Source organism: Lithobates pipiens, unplaced genomic scaffold (genome assembly GCF_037356315.1).
Source record: "Lithobates pipiens isolate NorthernLeopardFrog02 unplaced genomic scaffold, aLitPip1_a1.2 Scaffold_6, whole genome shotgun sequence".
Taxonomy (NCBI): domain Eukaryota; kingdom Metazoa; phylum Chordata; class Amphibia; order Anura; family Ranidae; genus Lithobates; species Lithobates pipiens.
This window is the reverse complement of record NW_027507881.1, coordinates 7,109,192-7,134,491: the sequence shown is the minus strand read 5'-3', so window position 1 is coordinate 7,134,491 and position 25,300 is coordinate 7,109,192. Positions and strand designations below refer to the sequence as shown.

The 25,300-nt window shown below is 44.0% G+C and overlaps 1 protein-coding gene across 4 annotated transcripts in view; it reads right to left on the bottom strand.

Annotated features, from left to right (window-relative positions):
- The window catches only part of LOC143958211 (multiple epidermal growth factor-like domains protein 11), a 970,559-nt gene that overhangs the window by 620,624 nt on the left and 324,635 nt on the right, over positions 1 to 25,300 (bottom strand). For all 4 annotated transcript variants that reach the window (XM_077467688.1, XM_077467691.1, XM_077467690.1 and 1 more), the window contains exon 5: positions 10,475 to 10,567. In XM_077467688.1, the coding sequence (XP_077323814.1) occupies positions 10,475 to 10,567 (93 nt within the window). The remainder of the gene's footprint in view (positions 1 to 10,474; positions 10,568 to 25,300) is intronic.

The window sequence follows — 25,300 nt, the reverse complement described above, 5'->3', positions numbered from 1 at the left end:
TTTTTTTATTGGACGGGATAGGCTGCGCCACAGTGACAGGAGGGCACATAGGGGAAATCAGAAGCAGGCAGAACAGAGAGGAGGATCGGTGCCAGAGAAGCAATTACAGGAATAATGCCCTGTGTCTCTCCCTGCAGCAGCTGAGAGCTGTCAGGAGGAGAGAAACAGGCTTTCAGCTGCTGCACAGAACCACACAGGGCATCCTTCTGTAATTGCCCCTCCGTCTGACCACACCAATTCCCTCTGCTGTCCAGGCCCCACTGTGTGCCCGGGCCCCCTACAGCAGGACTGGTGGTCCCCCCCTATCAGCGGCCCTGCCCCCAATGACGTCAGTTGTGACAAAACTAGTAGGGCGGAGTCAATGCTTAGTCTCACCACGCTAGTTCCTATGTGATCTGCAGATTGTTTTTTACTTTGGAAACTTTTTATCCTGGTCTGTTTGGACTATCTCAATAAACCATCACGGTTTTATGCTATGTTGGCGTTGTTCTTCTCCTTTCTTTTGTCATACTTGGGAGCGAGAAACAAAGAGAGCAGCCACTTGTGTTGATATTTCCATCATCCTGTTTATATCCAAAAGGCTGGATCATATGCATTATACCAATCCACGCTTTACTAGGCTCCTATAATGTGGAGTCTAGTCATCTGGTAAGAGCACAGCCTTCCTTTTTTTATCACGGTGGAAGGTGCACTTTTGGTGTTCAATCGTTTACCATCACTGAGACACAAATATTTAAAAAACATTTTATCTTTGCTCACTGATTTTTTTCATGGATTTGAACATAAATTTTTTAGATGCCCTGACGGACTTATCACTGTATATTTAATTAGTATTTTGGTTTTATCACTTCTTATTTTAGTGCGGCAATTTTTATTTATTTTTTAAATATAAAAATAATGCGATGTAAAAAAATAATATGATACATTGTAAAAAAAGTTATATTTATATATTTATATATATACAGTGTCTTGCGAAAGTATTCGGCCCCCTTGAACTTTTCAACCTTTTGCCACATTTCAGGGTTCAAACATAAAGATATAAAATTTTTATTTTTTGTGAAGAATCACCAACAAGTGGGACACAATTGTGAAGTGGAACGAAATCTATTGAATTTTTGAAACTTTTTTAAGTAATAAAAAAATAAAAAATGGGGCGTGCAAAATTATTCGGCCCCCCTTGCGTTAATACTTTGTAGAGCCACCTTTTGCTGCGATTACAGCTGCAAGTCGCTTGGGGTATGTCTCTATCAGTTTTGCACATCGAGAGACTGAAACTCTTGCCCATTCTTCCTTGCAAAACAGCTGGAGCTCAGTGAGGTTGGATGGAGAGCGTTTGTGAACAGCAGTTTTCAGCTCTTTCCACAGATTCTCGATTGGATTCAGGTCTGGACTTTGACTTGGCCATTCTAACACCTGGATACGTTTATTTGTGAACCATTCCTTTGTAGATTTTGCTGTATGTTTGGGATCATTGTCTTGTTGGAAGATAAATCTCCGTCCCAGTTTCAGGTCTTTTGCAGACTCCAACAGGTTTCCATCCAGAATGGTCCTGTATTTGGCTGCATCCCTCTTCCCCTCAATTTTAACCATTTTCCCTGTCCCTGCTGAAGAAAAGCAGGCCCAAACCATGATGCTGCCACCACCATGTGTGACAGTGGGGATGGTGTGTTGAGGGTGATGAGCTGTGTTGCTTTTACGCCAAACATATCGTTTTGCATTGTGGGCAAAACGTTCGATTTTGGTTTCATCTGACCAGAGCCCCTTCTTCCACATGTTTGGTGTGTCTCCCAGGTGGCTTGTGGCAAACTTTAGACGAGACTTTGTATGGATATCTTTGAGAAATGGCTTTCTTCTTGCCACTCTTCCATAAAGGCCAGATTTGTGCAGTGTACGACTGATTGTTGTCCTATGGACAGACTCTCCCACCTCAGCTGTAGTTCTCTGCAGTTCATCCAGAGTGATCATGGGCCTCTTGGCTGCATCTCTGATCAGTCTTCTCCTTGTCTGAGCTGAAAGTTTAGAGGGACGGCCAGGTCTTGGTAGATTTGCAGTGGTCTGATACTCCTTCCATTTGAAAATGATCGCTTGCACAGTGCTCCTTGGGATGTTTAAAGCTTGGGAAATCTTTTTGTATCCAAATCCGGCTTTAAACTTCTCCACAACAGTATTACGGACCTGCCTGGTGTGTTCCTTGGTCTTCATGATGCTCTCTGCGCTTTCAACAGAACCCTGAGACTATCACAGAGCAGGTGCATTTATACAGAGACTTGATTACACACAGGTGGATTCTATTTATCACCATCAGTCATTTAGGACAACATTGGATCATTCAGAGATCCTCGCTGAACTTCTGGAGTGAGTTTGCTGCACTGAAAGTAAAGGGGCCGAATAATTTTGCACGCACCACTTTTCAGTTTTTTATTTGCTAAAAAAGTTTAAATTATCCAATAGATTTCGTTCCACTTCACAATTGTGTCCCACTTGTTGGTGATTCTTCACAAAAAATGAAAAATTTTATATCTTTATGTTTGAAGCCTGAAATGTGGCAAAAGGTTGAAAAGTTCAAGGGGGCCGAATACTTTCGCAAGGCACTGTATATGTGTGTGTGTATGTATGTGTATATATATATATATATATATATATATATATAAAATACATATTGTAAAATAAAAATGCATTGTAAAAAAATATATATATTGTAAAATAAAAATGCATTGTAAAAAAATATATATATATAAAAAAATACATATTGTTAAAAAAAACACACAATACATTGTATATTTTAGTTCTATTGGTTACAACAATATACAGCTTGATGTCGTTGTCTATTAGCAGACAACAGCACAACATTGATAATGTAGTAAATAAAGGAAGGACCTACAGGCTCACAGTGTGCCTGCATGTACCGGCCAGGCCGGCAATTACTCTTATTCTGAGAATTCTATTTTCATACTTCGGAGGAGACATTCGTAAAAAAAAAAAAAAAAAAAATTATATTTTGCCACAGAAAGAACTGCGATGGACAATGCGAAGCAGTAGATTGGGCTACAGAGCGCAAATCAACCAGCACAATAACAAGAGGACAATACCATTCAACAAATCTATTATACACAAAGAGGCAACAGCTGCTGGCAAGAGACCGGCAATTAAAATTGGCATAATAAGAGGTAATGCACAATGATACCAGATATTACATAGAACTTCATACAAGGCAACTGAGAGCTTCAAACTGCAGGTCTACCTTAAAGTCTGTCCAAATTCAACAGCAAAAAAAAAAATATGATATCGCAGCTTACCAATTCTTTAGATGTGGGGGCTGCATTAGTTTAAATTTTTTTTTTCCAACTTTTTTTCCCCCCTTTATTTTGGCCTGGTGATCTGGCCAGTAAGTCTGTTTTTCAACTTCCTTTTACAGACAAAGCTGTCCAGCAAAAGGGGTATTTAGAGGGTTGAGACAAACCATTTACAACTGTCAGGGGTTCTTACAGTAGTCAGCTTTTATTTATATAAAACCTTTATTTGAAAAAAAGGAAAAAACTCTTGCTGCTCCGCGTTTTTTTTTTTTTTTTTAAAAGCCAGCAGCTACAAATACTGCAGCTGCTGACTTTTAAAATAATGACACTTACCTGTCCAGCGCGCCCGCGATGTCGGCACCCGAAGCCGATCTGTAGATCGTTTCTCGGGTGCTGCCGCCGCCATCTTGGGTATGGGAATCAGGATATGGAGCCTTTCGGCTTCATTTCCCGGTTCCCTACTGCGCATGCGCGAGCCGCGCTGCGCAATAAGGACGGTCCCCGCTGCCTCTGGGATCTGTGTGTTTTCCCAGCAGGCAGCGGGGCACTTGCGGAAAGGGACGGGCACTTGCGGAAAGGGGCGTAATCTACGCCCCTTTCCGCAGAAAGCTATCCCGGAAGTGGGTGCAGTTACCTGGATTATCCAGGTACCTGCACCCCCCTCCCCCCTGAAAGGTGGCAATTGTGGCGCCGGAGGGGGGGAGGATTCCGATGAGCGGAAGGTCCATTTTAGGGTGGACCTCCGCTTTAAAAAGTGTTAGCTGAAATTAGTAATTTTTTTATTCACTTACAGAGTGTAAAGCCCATCTAAAAACTACCCTCTCCACAGATTGACAATGCTACTGTCCAAGGGGGACTACGTTGCTCCTCCCTAGATACAGTGGAGGAATGAGGGTAGCAACCCTGAGACTGTCCTTCTGTATAAGGTTGGCTACAGTGTTCCTTCATAGAAACAGTGGAGGAATGAGGGTAGCCACCCACAGACCGTGCTTCTGTATAAGGTTGGCTACATTGTTCCTTCATAGATACAGTGGAGGAACTAGGGTAGCCACCCGAGACCGTGCTTCTGTATAAGGTTGGCTACACTGTTCCTTCATAGATACAGTGGAGGAATGAGGGTAGCCACCCAGAGACCGTGCTTCTGTATAAGGTTGGCTACACTGTTCCTTCATAGATACAGTGGAGGAATGAGGGTAGCCACCCTGAGACTGTGCTTCTGTATAAGGTTGGCTACAGTGTTCCTTCAGAGATACAGTGGAGGAATGAGGGTAGCAACCCTAAGACCGTGCTTCTGTATAAGGTTGGCTAAAGTGTTCCTTCATAGATACAGTGGAGGAATGAGGGTAGCCACCCTGAGACAGTGCTTCTGTATAAGGGTGGCTATATTGCGCCTCCATAGATACAGTGGAGGAATGAGCAAAGCCGCCCTAAGACAATGCTGATGTCCAGGGGTGGCTACATTGCTCCTTCAAAGATACATTGGGTGAGTGAGCATAGCCTAGAGTTGCCACCTCATCCCTTTAAACCTGAACACCTTTGAAATACACAGGTTCTGAGGATAATTAAATGCAGATAAGGCACCAAGTGAGTTTAATTACCACCGTAATCAGCCTCAGAACGTGAGTAATTAATATGTGTTCGGGTTTAAAGGGATGAGGTGGCAACCATAGCATAGCCACCATAAGACAATGCTGCTGTCCAAGGGTGGCTACATTGTTCCTTCACAGATACAGTGGAGGAATGAGCGTAGCCACCATGAAACAATGCTACTGTAAAAGGGTGGCTACGTTGCTCCTCCAAAGATACAGGGGAGGAATGAGTGTAGCCACCATAAGACAATGCTGCTGTCCAAGGGTGACTACATTGGCCCTTCAAAGATACAATGGACTAATAAGCATAGCCACGCTAAGACAATGCTGCTGTCCAAGGGTGGCTACATTGTTCCTTCATAGATACAGTGGAGGAATGAGTGTAGCCACCCTGAAATAATTCTGCTGTGCAAGGGTGGCTACATTGCTCCTCCAAAGTTACAGGGGAGGAATGAGTGTAGCCACACTAAGATAATGCTGCTGTCCAAAGGTGACTACATTGTTCCTTCAAAGATACAATGGATGAATAAGCATAGCCACCCTAAGACAATTCTGCTGCCCAAGGGTGGCTACATTGTCCCTTCATAGATACAGTGGAAGAATGAGTGTAGCTACCCTAAAACAATGCTGCTGTCCAAGGGTGGCTACGTTGCTCCTCCAAAGTTACAGGGGAGGAATGATCACCCTAAGACAAGGCTGCTGTCCAAGGGTGACTACATTGGTCCTTCAAAGTTACAATGGATGAATAAGCATAGCCACCCTAAGACAATGCTGCTGTCCAAGGGTGGCTACGTTGCTCCTCCATAGATACAGCAGATGAATGAGCGTAGCCACCCTAAAGCCTCGTACACGCGCTTAGATTTTCGGACGACCGAACGTCCGTTTTTTGTGGCATGCTAGACTCATGTCGAAAGTGAAGAGGTTTCTCACAATAAGAACATTTTCGTACAACAGAATACAACGACAGAAGTAACACGTTGAATAGTTTTGTATGTATTCTTTTGTTTCTGAGCATGTCTGTTATCCTTGAGTTGGTAAAGTCTTATCAGGACAAGGAGGGTTTGATTTAGCATGACTGGGTGCCATATTGTCTCTACACACAAGTATTGTAATGGATAAAACCAGTTATTAATCATTTTAATAAACATGTAGGGATTCTGGGGATGAATACGTTTGTCTGTTTGTATGACAGATGTCAGATTTATGGTTAGCTACAGTGACGTAGATCTTGGCAACCAATCATGTTGTACCTAATACGCTTGCATTGTAAGAAACTGTATAAATTAGACCTGCCTCTTGTAATACTTTGAACATAAACCTGTATGTTCCCAGCTGTTGCTAATAAACCGGCATCACCGAGGTCCTGCCTGGTTCGATACATTGTTAGCCCTTGTACACACTGTCGGAGATTTCCACAACCAAATCCGTCGGATTTTGCCTGTCGGATTTTGTCCGTCGGATCTTGTCCGAAACTGTTGCATACACACGGTCGGACAAAGTTGGCGAAAAAATCCGATCATTCAGAACGTGATGACGTAATTTCGTTACGATGGGACTACATTCAGGCTAGTAGCCAATAGCTTTGATGTAGGAATTTGATCTGAGCATGCGTGGCACTTGGTCCGATCAAAATTCTCTACACATGATCGGAGTATGTCCGATCAGCCCAGTTGGTCGGGAAATATTTCCAACATGTTGGAAAATTGGGTCCGACGGATATTCCGACGGAATCAGTCCAATGCAGACCACACACAGTCGGATTATCCGAAGACACGGTCCGATAGGACACATTCCGATGGATTCTCCGACCGTGTGTACAAGGGCTAACTCTACTTTGAAGGTAAATAGAAATAAGGCATGGAGACACTTGATGTTCTATCTACGTCTGCTAATTGAGATAACTGGACCTGACCTTTCACGATCACTAATTCCTTGACATGCACTGGTCACTAGGCTTGTGCAATTTGTTTCGTAACGAATCGAAATTAGGCCGAATTTTGCATCTTTCGGACATTCGGATGCATCCGAATGTCCAAATAAAAAAATAACGAATAACGACGAATACGAAAGAAATGTAACGAATGAATTCGAATGAATTCGACATGATTTGGTAATTCTTTAAAGATCTAATGAAACAAAAGGTCAGCTCAAAGTAAATCTTATAGTCCAATCAGGTAATTAACCACTTAATAACCACCCTATAGCCGAATGACGGCTTCAGGGCGGTTTCTTAACTGTGGGAGGCCGTCATATGACGTCCTCCCAGAATTCCGCTCTCGCGCGCCCCCTGGGGCGCGCACTCGAGAGCATCCGTGACCGGACCCGGCGCATCACGGATCACGGTAAATGCCCGCTCGTCGCGGCCGTTTACCACGTGATCGCTCCGTCAAATGACGGAGTGATCACTTGTAAACAAACCGGCGTCATGTTATGACGCCGGTTCCTCCCTCCCCCTCTCTGTACCGATCGGAACAGCGGAGGGGGAAGAGATCGGTGTCAGCAGCGATGTGGGCTGCATCTGCAGTGCCCACATCGCTGCTCACCGAAAATTAACCCCTCAATTCCCTGCAAATACTCTGCAATACCCTGCCATTACTCTGCAATACCCTGCAATACTCTGCATTACTCTGCATTACCCTGCAATACTCTGCAATACTCTGCAATAGTCTGCAATGGTCTGCATTACACTGCAATACTCTGCATTACCCTGCCATTACTCTGCAATACCCTGCCATTACTCTGCATTACTCTGCATTACCCTGCATTACTCTGCAATACCCTGCAATACCCTGCAATACTCTGCAATACCCTGCAATACCCTGCAATACCCTGCAATACCCTGCAATACTCTGCATTACCCTGCAATACTCTGCAATACCCTGCAACGCTCTGCAACACCCGCCAATACCCTGCAACACTCTGCAATGCTCTGCAACACTCTGCAATGCTCTGCAACACCCACCAATACCCTGCAACACTCTGCAATGCTCTGCAACACCAGCCAATACCGTGCAACACTCCGCAATGCTCTGCAACACCCGCCAATACCGTGCAACACTCTGCAATGCTCTGCAACACCCTCCAATATCCTGCAATGCTCTGCAACGCAATACTCTGCAACGCCATACTCTGAGATACCCAGCCATACTCTGATATACCCAGCCATACCCAGCTATAGTCGGTGATACCCTGCAATACCCAGCCATAGACACCCCCCCCTCCCGCCGCCCTCCGGTGCTTCTACCGACTCGCCAATACGATCAAATCCAGAATCTTTTTTTTTTTTTTTTTTCAGGCTTCCCAGCTTAGAGGTGAGATGCGGGGTCTTATTGACCCCATATCTCACTGTAAAGAGGACCTGTCATGCCATATTCCTATTACAAGGGATGTTTACATTCCTTGTAATAGGAATAAAAGTGATCAAAAAATTTATTTTTGGGGAAAAAATGTCAAACTAAAATAAATAAAGTAAAATGAACAATAAAATATATATTTTTTTTAAAGTGCCCCTGTCCCCATGTGCTCGCATGCAGAAGCGAACGCATACGTAAGTCCCGCCCACATATGAAAACGGTGTTCAAACCACACATGTGAGGTATCGCTGCGTACGTTGGAGCGAGAGCAATAATTCTAGCCCTAGACCTCCTCTGTAACTCAAAACATATAACCAGTAAAAAAAAAATTAAATCGTCGCCTATGGGGATTTTTAAGTAGCGACGTTTGGCGCCATTCCACGAGCCTGTGCAATTTTGAAGAGTGACATGTTAGGTATCGATTTACTCGGTGTAACTTCATCTTTCACATTATGCAAAAATTGGGCTAACTTTACTGTGTTTTTTTTTTTTTAAGCACAAAACAGTTTTTTTTCCAAAAAAAAGCATTCGAAAAATTGCTGCGCAAATACCGTGCGAGATAAAAAGTTGCAACGACCACCATTGTATTCTCCAGGGTGTTTGCTAAAAAACATATATAATGTTTTGGGATTCGATGTAATTTTCTAGAAAATAAATGATGATTTTTACATGTAGGAGAGAAATGTCAGAATTGTCCTGGGTGCTCCAGAACGCCTGATGGCGCTCCCTGCATGTTGGGCCTCTGTATGTGGCCGCACTGTGTAAAAGTCTCACACATGTGGTATCGCCGTACACGGGAGTAATAGAAGAATGTGTTTTGGGGTGTAATTTGTGGTATGCATATGCTGTGTGAGAAATAAACTGATAATATGACAATTTTGTGAAAAAAAAAAGTAAAAAAAATCTTGATTTTGCAAAGAATTGTGGAAAAAAATGACAACTTCAAAAAACTCATCATGCCTCTTACTAAATACCTTGGAATGTCTTCTTTCCAAAAAGGGGTCATTTGGGGGGTATTTGTACTTTTCTGGCATGTTAGGGTCTCAAGAATTGAAATAGGCCGTCAGTACTTCAGGTGTGATCAATTTTCAGATATTGGCACCATAGCTTGTGGACTCTATAACTTTCACAAAGACCAAATAATATCCACCAATTTGTACTTATTTTTACCAAAGATATGTAGTGGTATAAATTTTGGCCAAAATTTATGAAGAAAAAATTACTAATCTGCTAAATTTTATAACAGAAATGAAGAAAAATTCATTTTTTTACAGAATTTTCTGTATTTTTTCTTTTATAGCACAAAAAATAAAAAACCCAGCGTTGATTAAATACCACCAAAAGAAAGCTCCATTTGTGTGAAAAAAAGGACAAAAATTTCATATAGGTCCAGTGTTGCATGACTGAGTAATTGTCATTCAAAATGTGAGAGCACCGAAAGCTGAAAATTGGTCTGGTTATTAAGGGGGTTTAAGTGCCCAGTGATCAAGTGGTTAATTTTGTGCCGGAGGAGGGATTATTGGCAAAGTGCATTCCTGAGAACTGAGTGAGAAGGGTGTTGTATTGTATTTGAGCCGAGGAGAAGAGACGTTGTCATTGTGTGTGTGTTAAAAGATTCAATAAACAAACGACTTTCCAAACTACGAATCTTTATCACGAATGTCTATACATACATAAATAGCGAAATTTCAACGAATCCGAACGAATGAATTCGACACTCTACGAATAATAACGAATTATCCGAAAACATATTAACCTAACATAACGAATATAACAGAACGAAATTATGTATTTTACGAATGACAACGAACCGAAACTAAACAAAATTTTCTGTTGCGCACAAGTGTACTGGTAACAGGAAGCATTTCCGAATATCTTCAAATTTTTTTTTTTCACCAAACTATTACATTGCCTCCTTGTACGGCCATTTTCAAAAATCAGCATGCTGGAAAATATCCAAACACTAAAATATCTTCTCCAGACGTATGGCTTGCAAGCAGGACACTAACCAGGACCACAGAAGTCAATTATAAACTAAGTCAACGCTAGTTCAGTGGCCCAAAATATTGCATCATCTGGACAATGTCCTAGATCTGTATGCAGCACACAACAACTAGACAACTACACAACAACTAGACAACTACACAACAACTAGTCCACTTGCTTCTTATCCTCCAGCTTATCACATTTACAGAAGACTATCCCAAACACCAATTTCGTAATATCTCCAGGAACTTACCACTGGAACAGTCCGCTCCACCCCAACCAGGTTCACAATGGCAGCTATCAGGGGACACGCACCGGCCATGGACACATTCTTCTGTGCAGAGCGCTGTGGAGAGAAAAGTACAATGTTATACCACCATATACTGTACAAATACACAATATAGTACCTGTGTAAAGTAAATGGAGTGCCGTGCCAAGTATAAACCATGTAATCAACCAAAACGACAAAGCTTCAACATGTAATCAACCAAAACGACATCTAATCAACCATGTAATCAACCAAAACGACAAAGCAACATACCATGTGATATACAAACACAATATAAAAAAAATATATATAATTTAAAATGATGGCGTAATGTCTCCATATATATCAAAAATGAAGTGATCACCTATCACATGAAAAAAAGAGAAAATGATTGGAAACAGACAATGAAACGACTGAAATAAATAGTAAAAATAGAAGAAAGTCCACAAAGATCCAAGTGATTCAAATCGGAAAGTGTGATCGGTAGTGGATCAAGAATGCAGCACAAAAACATATATGGTGTGGTGTGGTAGAATCCAAAGACCTCCACCTAGTAGACACACGCAAGGCTTACCAGAAGGGATTGACCATCCACTTCAGATACACTATAATACCAAAAGTTTTGGGACGCATGCCTTTACACGCTCATGAACTTTAATGGCCTCCCAGTCTTAGTCCGTAGGGTTCAATATTGAGTTGGTCCACCCTTTGCAGCTATAACAGCTTCAATTCCTCTGGGAAGGCCATTCACAAGGTTTAGGAGTGTGTCTATGGGAATTTTCTTCCAGAAGCGCGTTTGTGAGGTCAGACACTGATGTTGACGAGAAGGCCTGGCTCGCAGTGTCCGCTCTAAGTCATCCCAAAGGTGTTCTATCCAGTTGAGGTCGGGCCAGTCAAGTTTCTCCACCCCAAACTCGCTCATCTATGTCTTTATGGACCTTGCTTTGTGCACTGGTCCAAATCCTTTGGTGGAGAGGGGATTATGCAGTGGGATTGTTTTCCAGGGTTGGGTTTGGCCCCTTAGTTTCAGTGAAGGGAACTCTTAAGGCTTCAGCATACCAAGACATTTTGGACAATTTCATGCTCCCAACTTTGTGGGAACAGTTTTGGGATGGCCCCTTCATGTTCCAACATGACTGCGCACCAGTGCACAAAGCATGTTCCATAAAGACATGGGTGAGCGAGTTTGGGGTGGAGGACCTGGACTGGCCTGCACAGAGTCCTGACTTCAACCCAATAGAACACCTTTGGGATGAATTAGAGCAGAGACTGCGAGCCAGGCCTTCTTATACAACATCAGTGCCTGACCTCACAAATGTTCTTCTGGAAGAATGGTCAAACATCCCCATAGACACACTCCTAAACCTTGTGGACGGGCTTCCCAGAAGAGTTGAAGCTGTTATAGCTGCAAAGGGCGGAGCCAACTCAATATTGAACCCTACGGACTAAGACTGGGATGCCATTAAAGTTCATGTGTGTGTAAACGCAGGCGTACCAATACTTTTGGTAATATGGTGTAGGTCAATTTAGACATATGGTATAACAATCTCTTCGGTCACTTAGATAGCAGATCACCATACGCTGTTTACGCTGGTATAAAGTTCTTCTGCATGCCAATAAATTGGGCATAAAAACAGAAAACCCCTCATAATGTAAACAGCCAATTACAGTGATTACAAGACCGTAAGCCCCGCCTCCCGGCATTTTAAACCCCCATAAAGGCCCGATAGGCGTCGGCTCCAAGGGGTTTATCACTTGTTTACCATAAATGTAACAATCAGTATGTTATGCTAGAAAATTCATTAGAACCCCCCAAACATTATACATTTTTTTCTAGCAGAGACCCTAGAGAATAAAATGGCAGTCGTGGCAATTTTTTATTTCACACGGTATTTGCGCAGCGGTCTTTCAAGAGTTATTTTTTTGGGGGGAAAAAAAACACACTTTAAAGAATAGTAATGCACAATCACACAATATACTGTATATCCACATTTTTCGGTAAGATATAAAAGATGTTACAACAAGCAAATACATACCTAACATGTCACACTATGGGTCACTTTAAAAAAAAAAAGAAAATTTTCACTTTCAATTATTCAAAAATGATTTAAGAAAGGAGCCAATAGGAGTTCAGAAACATGTTACCATAGCAACCTGCCCGCCCCAGATCTGACATCACATCCTGCCTTGTGTCCCACAATGGCTCGTCTCATTTCCCGGGATATTGGACTTGGTGTCCTCACTGACTACACGCTATCTGCTGCCACAAGCGACTCTTTTGGTGGACGGCTTCCATCCAATGTGGCTCGGCTGAAGATACGCTCTTTACACTCCTCCCAACTTTTTGAGATGGGAATGAGGGACACCTATCAGCAAAAGTATGCAGGCTTAGGACACACCCCTGGCCACGCCTCCCTTAAAGGGGAATTGTACAAAAAAACAAGATTGGTCAAACCCACAAGTTGCTTTTTTTTTTTTTTTTTACCACAACTATTCCTTTATATTGGCTTTTGGAATTTACAAATGCAGCAATTTAGAAATCAGATGAAAGGTTTAGCACTGAGAAACACTTTTTGAAAGATAAAAAGTGCATTTTATATACAACTATATAGATCAGACCAAAATGAGGAGGAAAGAGGGACAGTGCTCCAAATCAGGGACAGTTGGGAGCTATGATACCAGTGATGGGGCACTATTCCTTCCACTAATACCAATGATGGGCACTATTCCTCCTACTGACACCAATGATGGGGCACTATTCCTCCCACTGACACCAATGATGGGGCACTATTCCTCCCACTGATACCAATGATGGGGCACTATTCCTCCCACTGACACCAATGATGGGGCACTATTCCTCTCACTGATACCAATGATGGGGCACTATTCCTCCCACTGACACCAATGATGGGGCACTATTCCTCCCACTGATAACAATGATGGGGCACTATTCTTCCCACTGATACCAATGATGGGGCACTATTCCTCCCACTGACACCAATGACGGGGCACTATTCCTCCCACTGACACCAATGATGGGGCACTATTCCTCCCACTGATAACAATGATGGGGCACTATTCCTCCCACTGACACCAATGATGGGGCACTATTCCTCCCACTGATAACAATGATGGGGCACTATTCCTCCCACTGACACCAATGACGGGGCACTATTCCTCCCACTGACACCAATGACTGGGCACTATTCCTCCCAATGACACCAATGATGGGGCACTATTCCTCCCACTGACACCAATGATGGGGCACTATTCCTCCCACTGACCCCAATGATGGGGCACTATTCCTCCAAATGATACCAATGATGGGGCACTATTCCTCCCACTGACACCAATGATGGGGCACTATTTCTCCCACTGACACCAATGATGGGGCACTATTCCTCCAAATGATACCAATGATGGGGCACTATTCCTCCCACTGACACCAATGATGGGGCACTATTCCTCCAAATGATACCAATGATGGGGCACTATTCCTCCCACTGACACCAATGATGGGGCACTATTCTTCCCACTGACACCAATGACGGGGCACTATTCCTCCTACTGATACCAATGATGGGGCACTATTCTTCCCACTGACACCAATGATGGGGCACTATTCCTCCTACTGATACCAATGATGGGGCACTATTCTTCCCACTGACACCAATGACGGGGCACTATTCCTCCTACTGATACCAATGATGGGGCACTATTCCTCCTACTGATACCAATGATGGGGCACTATTCCTCCCACTGACACCAATGATGGGGCACTATTCCTCCTACTGATACCAATGATGGGGCACTATTCTTCCCACTGACACCAATGACGGGGCACTATTCCTCCTACTGACACCAATGATGGGGCACTATTCTTCCCACTGACACCAATGATGGGGCACTATTCCTCCCACTGACACCAATGATGGGGCACTATTCCTTCCACTGACACCAATGATGGGGCACTATTCCTTCCACTGACACCAATGATGGGGCACTATTCCTCCCACTGACACCAATGATGGGGCACTATTCCTCCCACTGACACCAATGATGGGGCACTATTCCTTCCACTGACACCAATGATGGGGCACTATTCCTTCCACTGACACCAATGATGGGGCATTGTTTATTACTACTGATATCAGGTCATTTTCTACCTCCACTGACCACAGTCAAATTCCCCCTAAAGTCTGGGGGGGGGGGGGAGTAAACAGACCCTTTGTTTAGAAAATGTGGAGACCTCTGCTCTAAATCAACAATGGCAATGTGGCCCCTGTACTGAGAGGTTTGGCGGTCCTGGTATACAAGATGCAGAAAAGAAAATGTATCATTTCTAATATATATTCACAGATATGATTTGCTCAGTGAGCCTTCCAGCGCTTATTAAAATATGTGGCGGAATTATCTGCGCCTTGTTGCAACAAATCAGATTCTCACCTTTTACACATTTATTGGGTGAGAATGATAGGAACAATCGGATTGGCCGAAAGATTGGCTCCTTCTACACCCATTTAGATGAATCAGACCTAACCTTGGTTTATCATGCAGAGCATGTTCAAGGCAGGCCTTTTAAAAACAGCATTTTAGATTAACAATTCCTACTGTTGACTTGCAGAGCATTCCGCTGTCCCCGCTAGAATAATTGCATTTCAGTGGAAAGGGAAATGCGTTTGATGTGAGGCCCAGTTAGAAACGCGTAGAGTACATTTTTAGATTTAGTAGAATAACATTTAATGTGTTGATTGTTATGATCGCCATTGTTTGGAGTGAAATATTCAGCTTGCGTTCATATTGTGCCGTGATATTTGTTTGCTAAAGTGTATGTCAGTACAAAATAATAAAAAAAAAAAGCATAAACAAAACATCTCTGAAATACAAGGAAAAAAAGGATACAAAATAACATTTCCCCTCCCCCCATGGGACACAGATTGTAAAAAAATAAAAAAACACCTGACAGGGGTTAACACCACAATACTTGTGTATATATATATATATACTCTCTCTCTCTCTCTCTCTCTATATATATATATATATATATATATATATATATATATATATATATACACACACACACACACACACACACACACAATATATATATAGTATATTACCAAAAGTATTGGGACACCTGCCTTTTACACGCACATGAACTTTAACCACTTCAGCCCCGGACCATTTTGCTGGTCAAAGACCAGACCACTTTTAGCGATTCGGCACTGCGTCGCTTTAACTGACAATTGCGCGGTCGTGCGACGTGGCTCCCAAACAAAATTGACATCCTTTTTTTCCCCACAAATAGAGCTTTCTTTTGGTGGTATTTGATCACCCCTGCGGTTTTTATTTTTTGCGCTATAAACAAAAATAGAGCGACAATTTTGAAAAAAAACGCATTATTTTTTACTTTTTGTTATAATAAATATCCCCCAAAAAGATATATATATAAAAAAAAAAATTTCCCTCAGTTTAGGCCGATACGTATTCTTCTACATATTTTTGGTAAAAAAAATCGCAATAAGCGATTATTGATTGGTTTGCGCAAAAGTTATAGCGTTTACAAAATACTGGATAGTTTTATGGCATTTTTATTAATAATTTTTTTTTTTTTACTAGTAATGGCAGTGATCAGCGATTTTTATTGTGATTGCGACATTATGGAGGACCCATCGGACATTTTTGACACATTTTTGGGACCATTGTCATTTATACAGTAATCACTGCTATATAAATGCACTGATTCCTGTATAAATGACACTGGCAGTGAAGGGGTTAACCAGTGGGTGGCAGTGAAGGGGTTAAGTGTTCCTAGGGGTGTGTTACTAACTGTTGGGGGTTGGGCTTTAATTTAGTGAACACTGATCTCTGCTCCAATCACAGGGAGCAGAGATCAGCGTCACTAGTTGCTAGGCAGAACGGGGAGATGCTGTTTACAACGGCATCTCTCCGTTCAGCCGCCCCGTGAGACGATCGCGGGTATGCCCGCGGCAATCGAGTCGACCGGGACCCGACTGGACTCACGGGGGGTCCCGACCAGCACACGAGCCGGCGGTGCGCTCGCGATGGCAGGGCGGCAAATTTATAGGGACGTACAGGTACGCCCATTTGCCTGCCCGTGCCATTCTGCCGACGTACATCGGCGTGCGCTGGTCGGGAACCGGTTAATGGCATCCCAGTCTTATGCCCCATACACACGGCCTGACTTTCCGACGGAAAATGTGCGATCGGATTGTGTTGTCGGGAAATCCGACTGTGTGTGGGCTCCATCGGACTTCGAACTTTTTCCGCCAGAATTTCTGACACACAAAGCTTGAGAGCAGGATCTAAAAATTTTCCGACAACTAAATCCGATCGTTTAAATTCCAATCGTTTGTAGACAATTCCGACGGACAAAGTGCTACACATGCTCAGATTAAATTACCAGATAAAAGCTATTGGCCACTGGCCTCTTTATAGTCCCGATGTACATGGTTTATGTCGCCTCCTTCTGAACGATTGGATTTTCCGACAACTTTGTGCGACTCTCTGTATGCAAAGACAAGTTTGGGTCAAAATCCGTCGGAAAAAAATCCGACAGATTTTTTCGTCGGAAAGTCTGACCGTGTTGGTCGGACTTTCCGACAACAAAATCGGCATTAGTCCGTGGGGTTCATATTGAGTTGGCTCCGCCCTTTGCGGCTATAACAGCTTCAACTCTTCTGGGAAGGCCATCCACAAGGTTTAGGAGCATGTCTATGGGAATGTTTGACCATTCTTCCAGAAGCGCATTTGTGAGGTCAGGCACTGATGTTGGACGAGAAGGCCTGGCTCACAGTCTCCGCTCTAAGTCATCCCAAATGGGTTACATCGGGTTAAGGTCAGGACTCTGTGCAGGCCAGTCTAGTTCCTCCACCCCAAACTCGCTCATCCATTTCTTTATGGACCTTCCTTTATGCGCAGTCATGTTGGAACAAGAAGGGGCCATCCCCAAACTGTTCCCACAAACAGTCTTGGTATGCCGACACCTTAAGAGTTCCCTTCACTGGAACTAAGTGGCCAACCCCTGAAAAATAAGCCCCCATACCATAATCCATAAATGAATTGAAGGTTTGGCCCTATACTTTTGGTTTGAAGAAGGAACCAATCAGTGTTTCCGAAACACATCCCATTCTGATGACCTCACTTCCGTTTTGCAGTCCACACTGGTTGCTGGTCCCCTCCTATTGACACCACTTCCGTTTTCTCGCTCCACGCCGATTCTGCCAGCGCGACTGCTCCAATTGTCCCTCCAGAGCTGTGTCCCCGCTCCCTGCTGACCCTCTTGGGACGTTCTGCTGCTGAACACACTGGGACCACTTTTATGCCGGATCACCTTCCGCACTCTGCATTTCTTTTCACCATCGATCTTGTAGTGTGTTTTTTTATTGCCTTTAGGGATATTTTAACTGTTTTATATACTGCACTTAGAGCGGTGCCCTTTTTCTGTTTTTGTTACTTTTGGCAATATAATGTGGATGAGCGAGTTTGGGGTGGAGGAACTTGACTGGCCTGCACAGAGTCCTGACCTCAACCCGACAGAACACCTTTGGGATGAATTCGAATGGAGAGTGGTGCGAGCCAGGCCTTCTCGTCAGTGCCTGACCTCACAAATGCGCTTCTGGAAGAATGGTCAAACATCCCCATAGACACACTCCTAAACCTTGTGGACGGCCTTCACAGAAGAGTTGAAGCTGTTATAGCTGCAAAGGGCGGAGCCAACTCAATATTGAACCCTACGGACTAAGACTGGGATGTCATTAAAGATCATGTGTGTGTAAAGGCAGGCGTCCCAATACTTTTGACAATATAGTGTGTAAGTGTGTATATATATATAAGAAAAGTGGTTCTTACCACTGCTAGATTGAAAGCAAGGAGAACGTCTTTTTACTGAACACGGTAATAAATCATCATTCACACATTAATCTCAGTTAAAATGTATCTGCCGTATCTGCACACCATGTTGACAAATCCAACATTAATAGCACAGCGTGAGTGAAAACAAACCCGGCGTACGTTTTTTTTTCTCGTTTTTACAAATTTTATAAAAGAAATTGATTTCCCTTCTTTATCTCTCAATTTCAGAAGAACTTTAAAGCTGATCTGTCCTATGTCCAGGCCCTGTTTCCTCCCGCCCGCAACGTGTTTTTTTTTTTTTTTTTTTTTGTGGTGCGTTTTCGGAGCATTCATTTTGAAATTTTGTCATTACGCCAGGCGCTGTTTTTTTTTTTTTTTCTCGCAACCTGCGCTCTACCACAATTTTTGTGCGTTTTTTGTCAAAATTGCTCCGCATTAAGAATGAAAGAGGAACGCAAGGGGGCGCCAACTAAGCGCAGCATCAAATGGGTTTACCACACCTCCCAACTTTTTTTTTTTTTATTGTTTTTTTTTTAAATTTTTACACATTTAAAAAAAAAATCTTACATACTTTGCAAAACAATTCGCAAATTATTCATAAAAGTACAAGACGTTTTGGAAATACACAGAAATACATAAACTTCACAACTTTTTGAGATGGGAATGTGGGACACCTATCAGCAAAAGTAGGCAGGCATAGGACACACCCCTGGCCACGCCCTCTTAAAGGAGAATTGTACAAAAAAAAAAAAAACAAGATTGGTTAAATCCGCAAGTGCTTTTTTTTTACCACTACTATTACTTTATATTGGCTTTTGGAATTTACAAATGCAGCAATTTAGAATTTGTATGAAAGGTTTAGAGCTGGGAAACACTTTTTCATAGATAATCAAATCATGGACAGTTGGGAGGTATGTAGTATCAGTGGGAGGAATAGTGCCCCATCAATGGTGTCAGTTGGAGGAATAGTGCCCCATCATTGGTGTCAGTGGGAGGAATAGTGCCCCATCATTGGTGTCAGTTGGAGGAATAGTGCCCCATCATTGGTGTCAGTTGGAGGAATAGTGCCCCATCATTGGTGTCAGTTGGAGGAATATTGCCCCATCATTGGTATCAGTGGGAGGAATATTGCCCCGTCATTGGTGTCAGTGGGAGGAATATTGCCCCATCATTGGTGTCAGTGGGAGGAATATTGCCCCATCACCAGTATCAGTTGGAGGAATAGAGCCCATCATTGGTGTCAGTGGGAGGAATATTGCCCCATCATTGGTATCAATGGGAGGAATAGTGCCCCATCATTGGTGTCAGTGGGAGGAATTTTGCCCCATCATTGGTATCAGTGGGAGGAATAGTGCCCCATCAATGGTGTCAGTTGGGGGAATAGTGCCCCATCATTGGTGTCAGTGTGAGGAATAGTGCCCCATCATTGGTGTCAGTTGGGGGAAAAGTGCCCCATCATTGGTGTCAGTGGGAGGAATGGTGCCCCATCATTGATATCAGTTGGGGGAATAGTGCCCCATCATGGGTGTCAGTGGGAGGAATAGTGCCCCATCATTGATATCAGTTGGGGGAATAGTGCCCCATCATGGGTGTCAGTGGGAGGAATAGTGCCCCATCATTGATATCAGTGGGAGGAATAGTGCCCCATCATTGGTATCAGTGCCCCATCATTGATATTAGTGGGAGGAATAGCGCCCAATCATTGGTGTCAGTGGGAGAAACAGTGCCCCATCATTGGTATCAGTGGGATGAATAGTGCCCCATCATTGGTATCAGTGTGAGGAATAGTGTCCCATCAATGGTGTCAGTTGGGGGAATAGTGCCCCATCATTGGTGTCAGTGGGAGGAATGGTGCCCCATCATTGATGTCAGGGGGAGGAATAGTGCCCCATCATTGATGTCAGGGGGAGGAATAGCGCCCCATCATAGATATCAGTGGGAGGAATAGCGCCCAGTCATTGGCATCAGTGGGAGGAATAGTGCCCCATCATTGATGTCAGTGGGAGGAATAGTGACCCATCATTGGTATCAGTGGGAGGAATAGTGCCCCATCATTGATGTCAGTGGGAGGAATAGTGACCCATCATTGGTATCAGTGGGAGGAATAGTGCCCCATCATTGATGTCAGTGGGAGGAATAGTGCCCCATCCTTGATATCAGTGGGAGGAATAGTGCCCCATCATTGGTATCAGTGCCCCATCATTGATATCAGTGGGAGGAATAGCACCCAATCATTGGTGTCAGTGGAAGGAATAGTGCCCCATCACTGATGTCAGTAGGAGGAATAGTGCCCCGTCATTAGTGTCAGTGGGAGGAATGGTGCCTGACATCGTTGCATAGAGATGATAAAGGACCAGCCAGTGAGAGACCTATAGCAGCACCGGGAAATGGTGCTGGCCAGTGACATGAAGGAACTGCAAACTATCGGCAGATCTCATGTGGTAAATGAAAGAAATGAGGCATCGTACATCCTCCCTTGAACATAGGATGAACAACACTACCACGGTTTTGGCAGGTCAGTTACATGATCTTGAGACCATGTAGAAAGACCTCTAACTGATGAATATTTTGGAAGATCCCAACAACTGAGGCTGTAGCAGTAATCTCTGCATCCAGGGCCTTCCCAAATCTATTGAGGACCTGAAGGGCTCCAATTATTGCCTTGTTCAAGGAGCTAGCCGCCAACGTTCCTCCACAATGCTTGGAAATGAATATACTGTTCTGTCAGATCCAAAACTGACCCTCAAGAGACATCGAAAGACATCATTGCCAACTCAAAAATACTTAGTATGCCCTGGTCAGACCACGACCCTGATATTATATGTTGTTCATCGAGGCCTAAACCCAGACCAACCTCAATGTTACTGTATGATTCCCTTCTTTCCCAATCTGACATGATAAAAACTATGAAACAAACTTCACTTGAACATTTCACCTTTAGTGCTACTTCTCTGTCTTTCTCTTCAACCTTGGGGGAAGCCTATAAATGCGGTGAGGTCAAATGATTCAGATTGCCTTGCAAAGAGGTAGGGAATGGGAACAACGTTGGGAACAACAGAGGTTTCCTTTGAAATAGCTCCCAGAGATTTCGAAAATAATCCCTCCCCACCATCCAAAACACGGCGGCAAGGCTGATAACAGGAAAAAAACCCTGGGAATCCATCTCTCCTTCGCTGAGGAGCTTACATTGGCTAACCGTAAAAAATCGGATCACGTTGAAGACCCTTTGCCTCACCCACAAATGCGTGCATAGAGAAGCTCCGCAATACCTAATGGAGAAAATAAATCATTACACACCAAACCGCAGTCTTCGATCAGCCAACAAAAACCTCCTCCTCGTGCCCAAAGCCCGGTATAAATCCAAGGGGGATCGGAGATTCGCTGTCCAAGGGCCTCGGCTATGGAATGCTCTACCAATCAACATCCGCCTGGAAGAAAATCACCTGGCTTTTAGGAAAAAACTCAAGACCTTCCTCTTCTAGCAGATGATCAAAGCTCGCCACAGCGCCTAGAGGCGATTCAGTTCGCATTGTGCACTATACAAGTATTTCATTCATTCATTCATTCACAAAGGGAAAAAAATATATAGATTCTACCGAATTAAAGCTAAATTCGTTCTTGACAGACATTGCTGACCATCTACTGAGATGGACTACCAAGAGGTTCTATTCCAACAGTGACAAGGCGGGCACAATGCTTGGTGGCCACCTCTGCAATGTATACCGTAAATTTACTCCCACATCCCTTGGAACAAGCAACCAAATTCTTTCTAATAACCTAGTTGAGTTCCTTCAGTTCCACCTAAAATATATGCAGCCAACAACATATTCCCATGAGGCAAAGCAGAAGCCTTCAAAAATATCTTCATCAGATAAATTCCAATGACAAAGAAGAGCCTGAAAAAATTTCCGTAAGTCCAATGTGTTAACAGGAGACAACATATAAAGTCCACAGACAATAAGTGAAACAAAGTAAAGAAATAACTACACCTTGAAGAAACATTCACCCCAACCAAAAGAACGCTGCAGCTCTATACCGGAATGTATTGACAACTGTACTACAGATGGTCAGACACCCCCAAGGAGTTAAGGTTTCCCTTCAACCTATTTGCTTCCTCCACCAAAGCCAAGATGGAATAAGCCAACAAAATTACTCAAAAACAAGACATGGAGAATACTCTCATAGTGTAAGCCCTTGTACACACGGTCGGAGAATCCGTCGGAATGTGTCCTATCGGACCGCGTTGTCGGATAATCCGACTGTGTGTGGTATGCATCGGACTGATTCCGTCGGAATATCCGTCGGACCCAATTTTCCAACATGTTGGAAATATTTCCCGACCAACTGGGCCAATCGGACATACTCCGATCATGTGTAGAGAATTTTGATCGGACCAAGTGCCACGCATGCTCAGATCAAATTCCTACATCAAAGCTATTGGCTACTAGCCTGAATGTAGTCCCATCATAACGAAATTACGTCCTCACATTTTGAAAGATCAGATTTTTTCGCCAACTTTGTCCGACCGTGTGTATGCAACAGTTTCGGACAAGATCCGACGGACAAAATCCTTGAACATTTCTTTGGATCCCCACACACTCATTTTACGTTCAATTCAACTTCCAGTGTCAACTGGACGTCCAATCTTTCCTACTTGGGAATTCATATTACCCCTTCCTATAGTGTACTATACAAGGCAAATTACCAATTTTATTTAGAGAGAGAAAATTCGAATGCCTTTGGCATCAGGCATTCCCTTCCTATTCCTTGTACAGCAGGGACGTGGCTGGTGAGGTCAGTGGCTGGTGAGGCACTGGCTAGTATCAAAGCCAGATACACACAGGTTCCATACACCGTGATCGTTAGAGTACTCTATATACAGTACAGTCCATAATTCGCTGCCAATTGACTAGAAGATGTGTTAAACATAAGGTCCGCCAGCCAAAGGCGGCCGGCCAGGCCATTTCGTGTGGCTCTCGCAGCTCTCCTGCAGCTTCAGCACCCCCTTTGTCTCTGCCCACACCTAATCTCAGCAGTTGGCAGCAGAGAGCACAGAACTTCTACAGATGCTGCGCCTTTCTGTCCAGATGCAGCACATCCCCTGGTCTCAGCATTCAGCAGACTCCAGCCCTTCTCTGGTCCTCCAGTCCCTGCACTTTCTGCTTTCCAGCCTCGCCCCAGATTTTTCCCCACAACAGCACAAGATAAGGGGGGTGCACTGTGATGTAAGGGAAGGAGAGGGACCTTTAACTTCTGATGGTGGGGGGGACTCCTCACATCTGTTGTAAGGGGGATAGCTCTGGAAATCTAATCTTACAGATATAACTAGTGGCGTCACTAGGGGGGCCAGAGGGGGCCATGACCCCCCTAACATTCTACTGTGCCCCACCATGTCCCCCCCAATTAAAACACATTTTTGTTTGTATATGTAGTGAGTGTCCCGCATCTTGCTGGGGCTGCCGCCAAGTTGATACAGGCTCTTCTGAGAGGCAGAGAGTCCCTGACAGCTCCATGCGGGGGATTTTTTCCCCCTCTCTCTGCTCACTGACACTGCAGTGCCCTCGCATAGCCACGGCCGCCCGATCTGCTCCCACCATCTGCATCCTCATTGCCAGGAAGGAGAGCGAGTTGTGGGAAGGACTCTAAAAGCACTGTGGGGGGGAGGGGCAATGAAGAAAACAGACTGATCTCTCCTGAATCAGCCTGTAAATTCTGAAACAGGTGAGTCGGCAGCTGAGCCGAGTGTCTATGACACTCTTACACAGCCCAGCGAACACACCCTCACCCCCCTCAAGGAAGGGAGAGCAGAGAGGAATATAGCTCCTCCTCCTCCTCCCGCCCCCATTCCTCCTGTGTCTATCCACCCCGCCCACCCTATCCCTTCCATGCAGCTGTACCTGAAGAGAGGGGATGTGTGGGCTGAAGATTCCTCTGTGTGTCAATGATGTCTGAGCTTCCAGCCTGGACCTGTGGGTGAGTGTGCACTGCAGTATACGTTGTTCACTAAACTGTCCCTATCTCCCTCCCTTCGCTCCCTTCCCCCCTCCTGTTCTTCCAAGACTTTCACAAACTTTCAGTTCCAGTTAGACTGGTAATAGACGGTGCAAATTTATTTTCCTGCAACCACAGATTGCAGGAAAGAAATTTGCACGATTCCCCCCATCAACGCAGACAGTGGTGATAGGGGAATCCCTCCTGCCCAGCAATTGTATTCTCCCAACAAACAGCGATTGTCACTAGCAGCTATAGCAAGCGCTAGCGAAAATCATAATGCCGCGTACACACGACCGTTTTTTCCATCAGAATAAACCCTGATGGTCTTTGCGACGGAGTTCCGCTGAAACGGACTTGCCTACACACGATCACACCAAAGTCTGTTCGTTTGGGACGAGGTGACGTACAACACGTACTATGGGACCAAAAAAAGGAAGTTCAATAGCCAGTAGCCAATAGCTGCCCTTGCGTCGTTTTTGGTCCGTTGGACCAGCACACAGACGAGCGGATTTCCCGATAGGAATGGTTTCCGTCGGAAAGATTTAAAACATGTTCTATTTCTAGGTCCGTCAGAATTTTTGAAAAAAAAAGTCAGATGAAGCCCCACATACGATCGGAATGTCCGATGAAATGATTTCGTCTGACCTTTTCTGTGGAAAGTCCGGTCGTGTGTCATCAGAGTATCCAGCAGGCTGGTTGTACCCAAGTTAAGCGATCAACTTGGTACATTCGTTAATGGTTCAAATCTCAGCCAGTTCCTGCTGAACCAGCCGAGATTTAAACTGTCTACGGCTGGTCTTTGCTCTTAGGCAGCCCATACAGTGAACTATTAGGTTGAATGAAAAGAAAAATATGATCCAAGCCCCCCCCCCCCCATCTACACATTCCAGGTGGATGGGAGAATCCTCCCAATGGTGGACCAGTGGCCAAACAAACAACCAG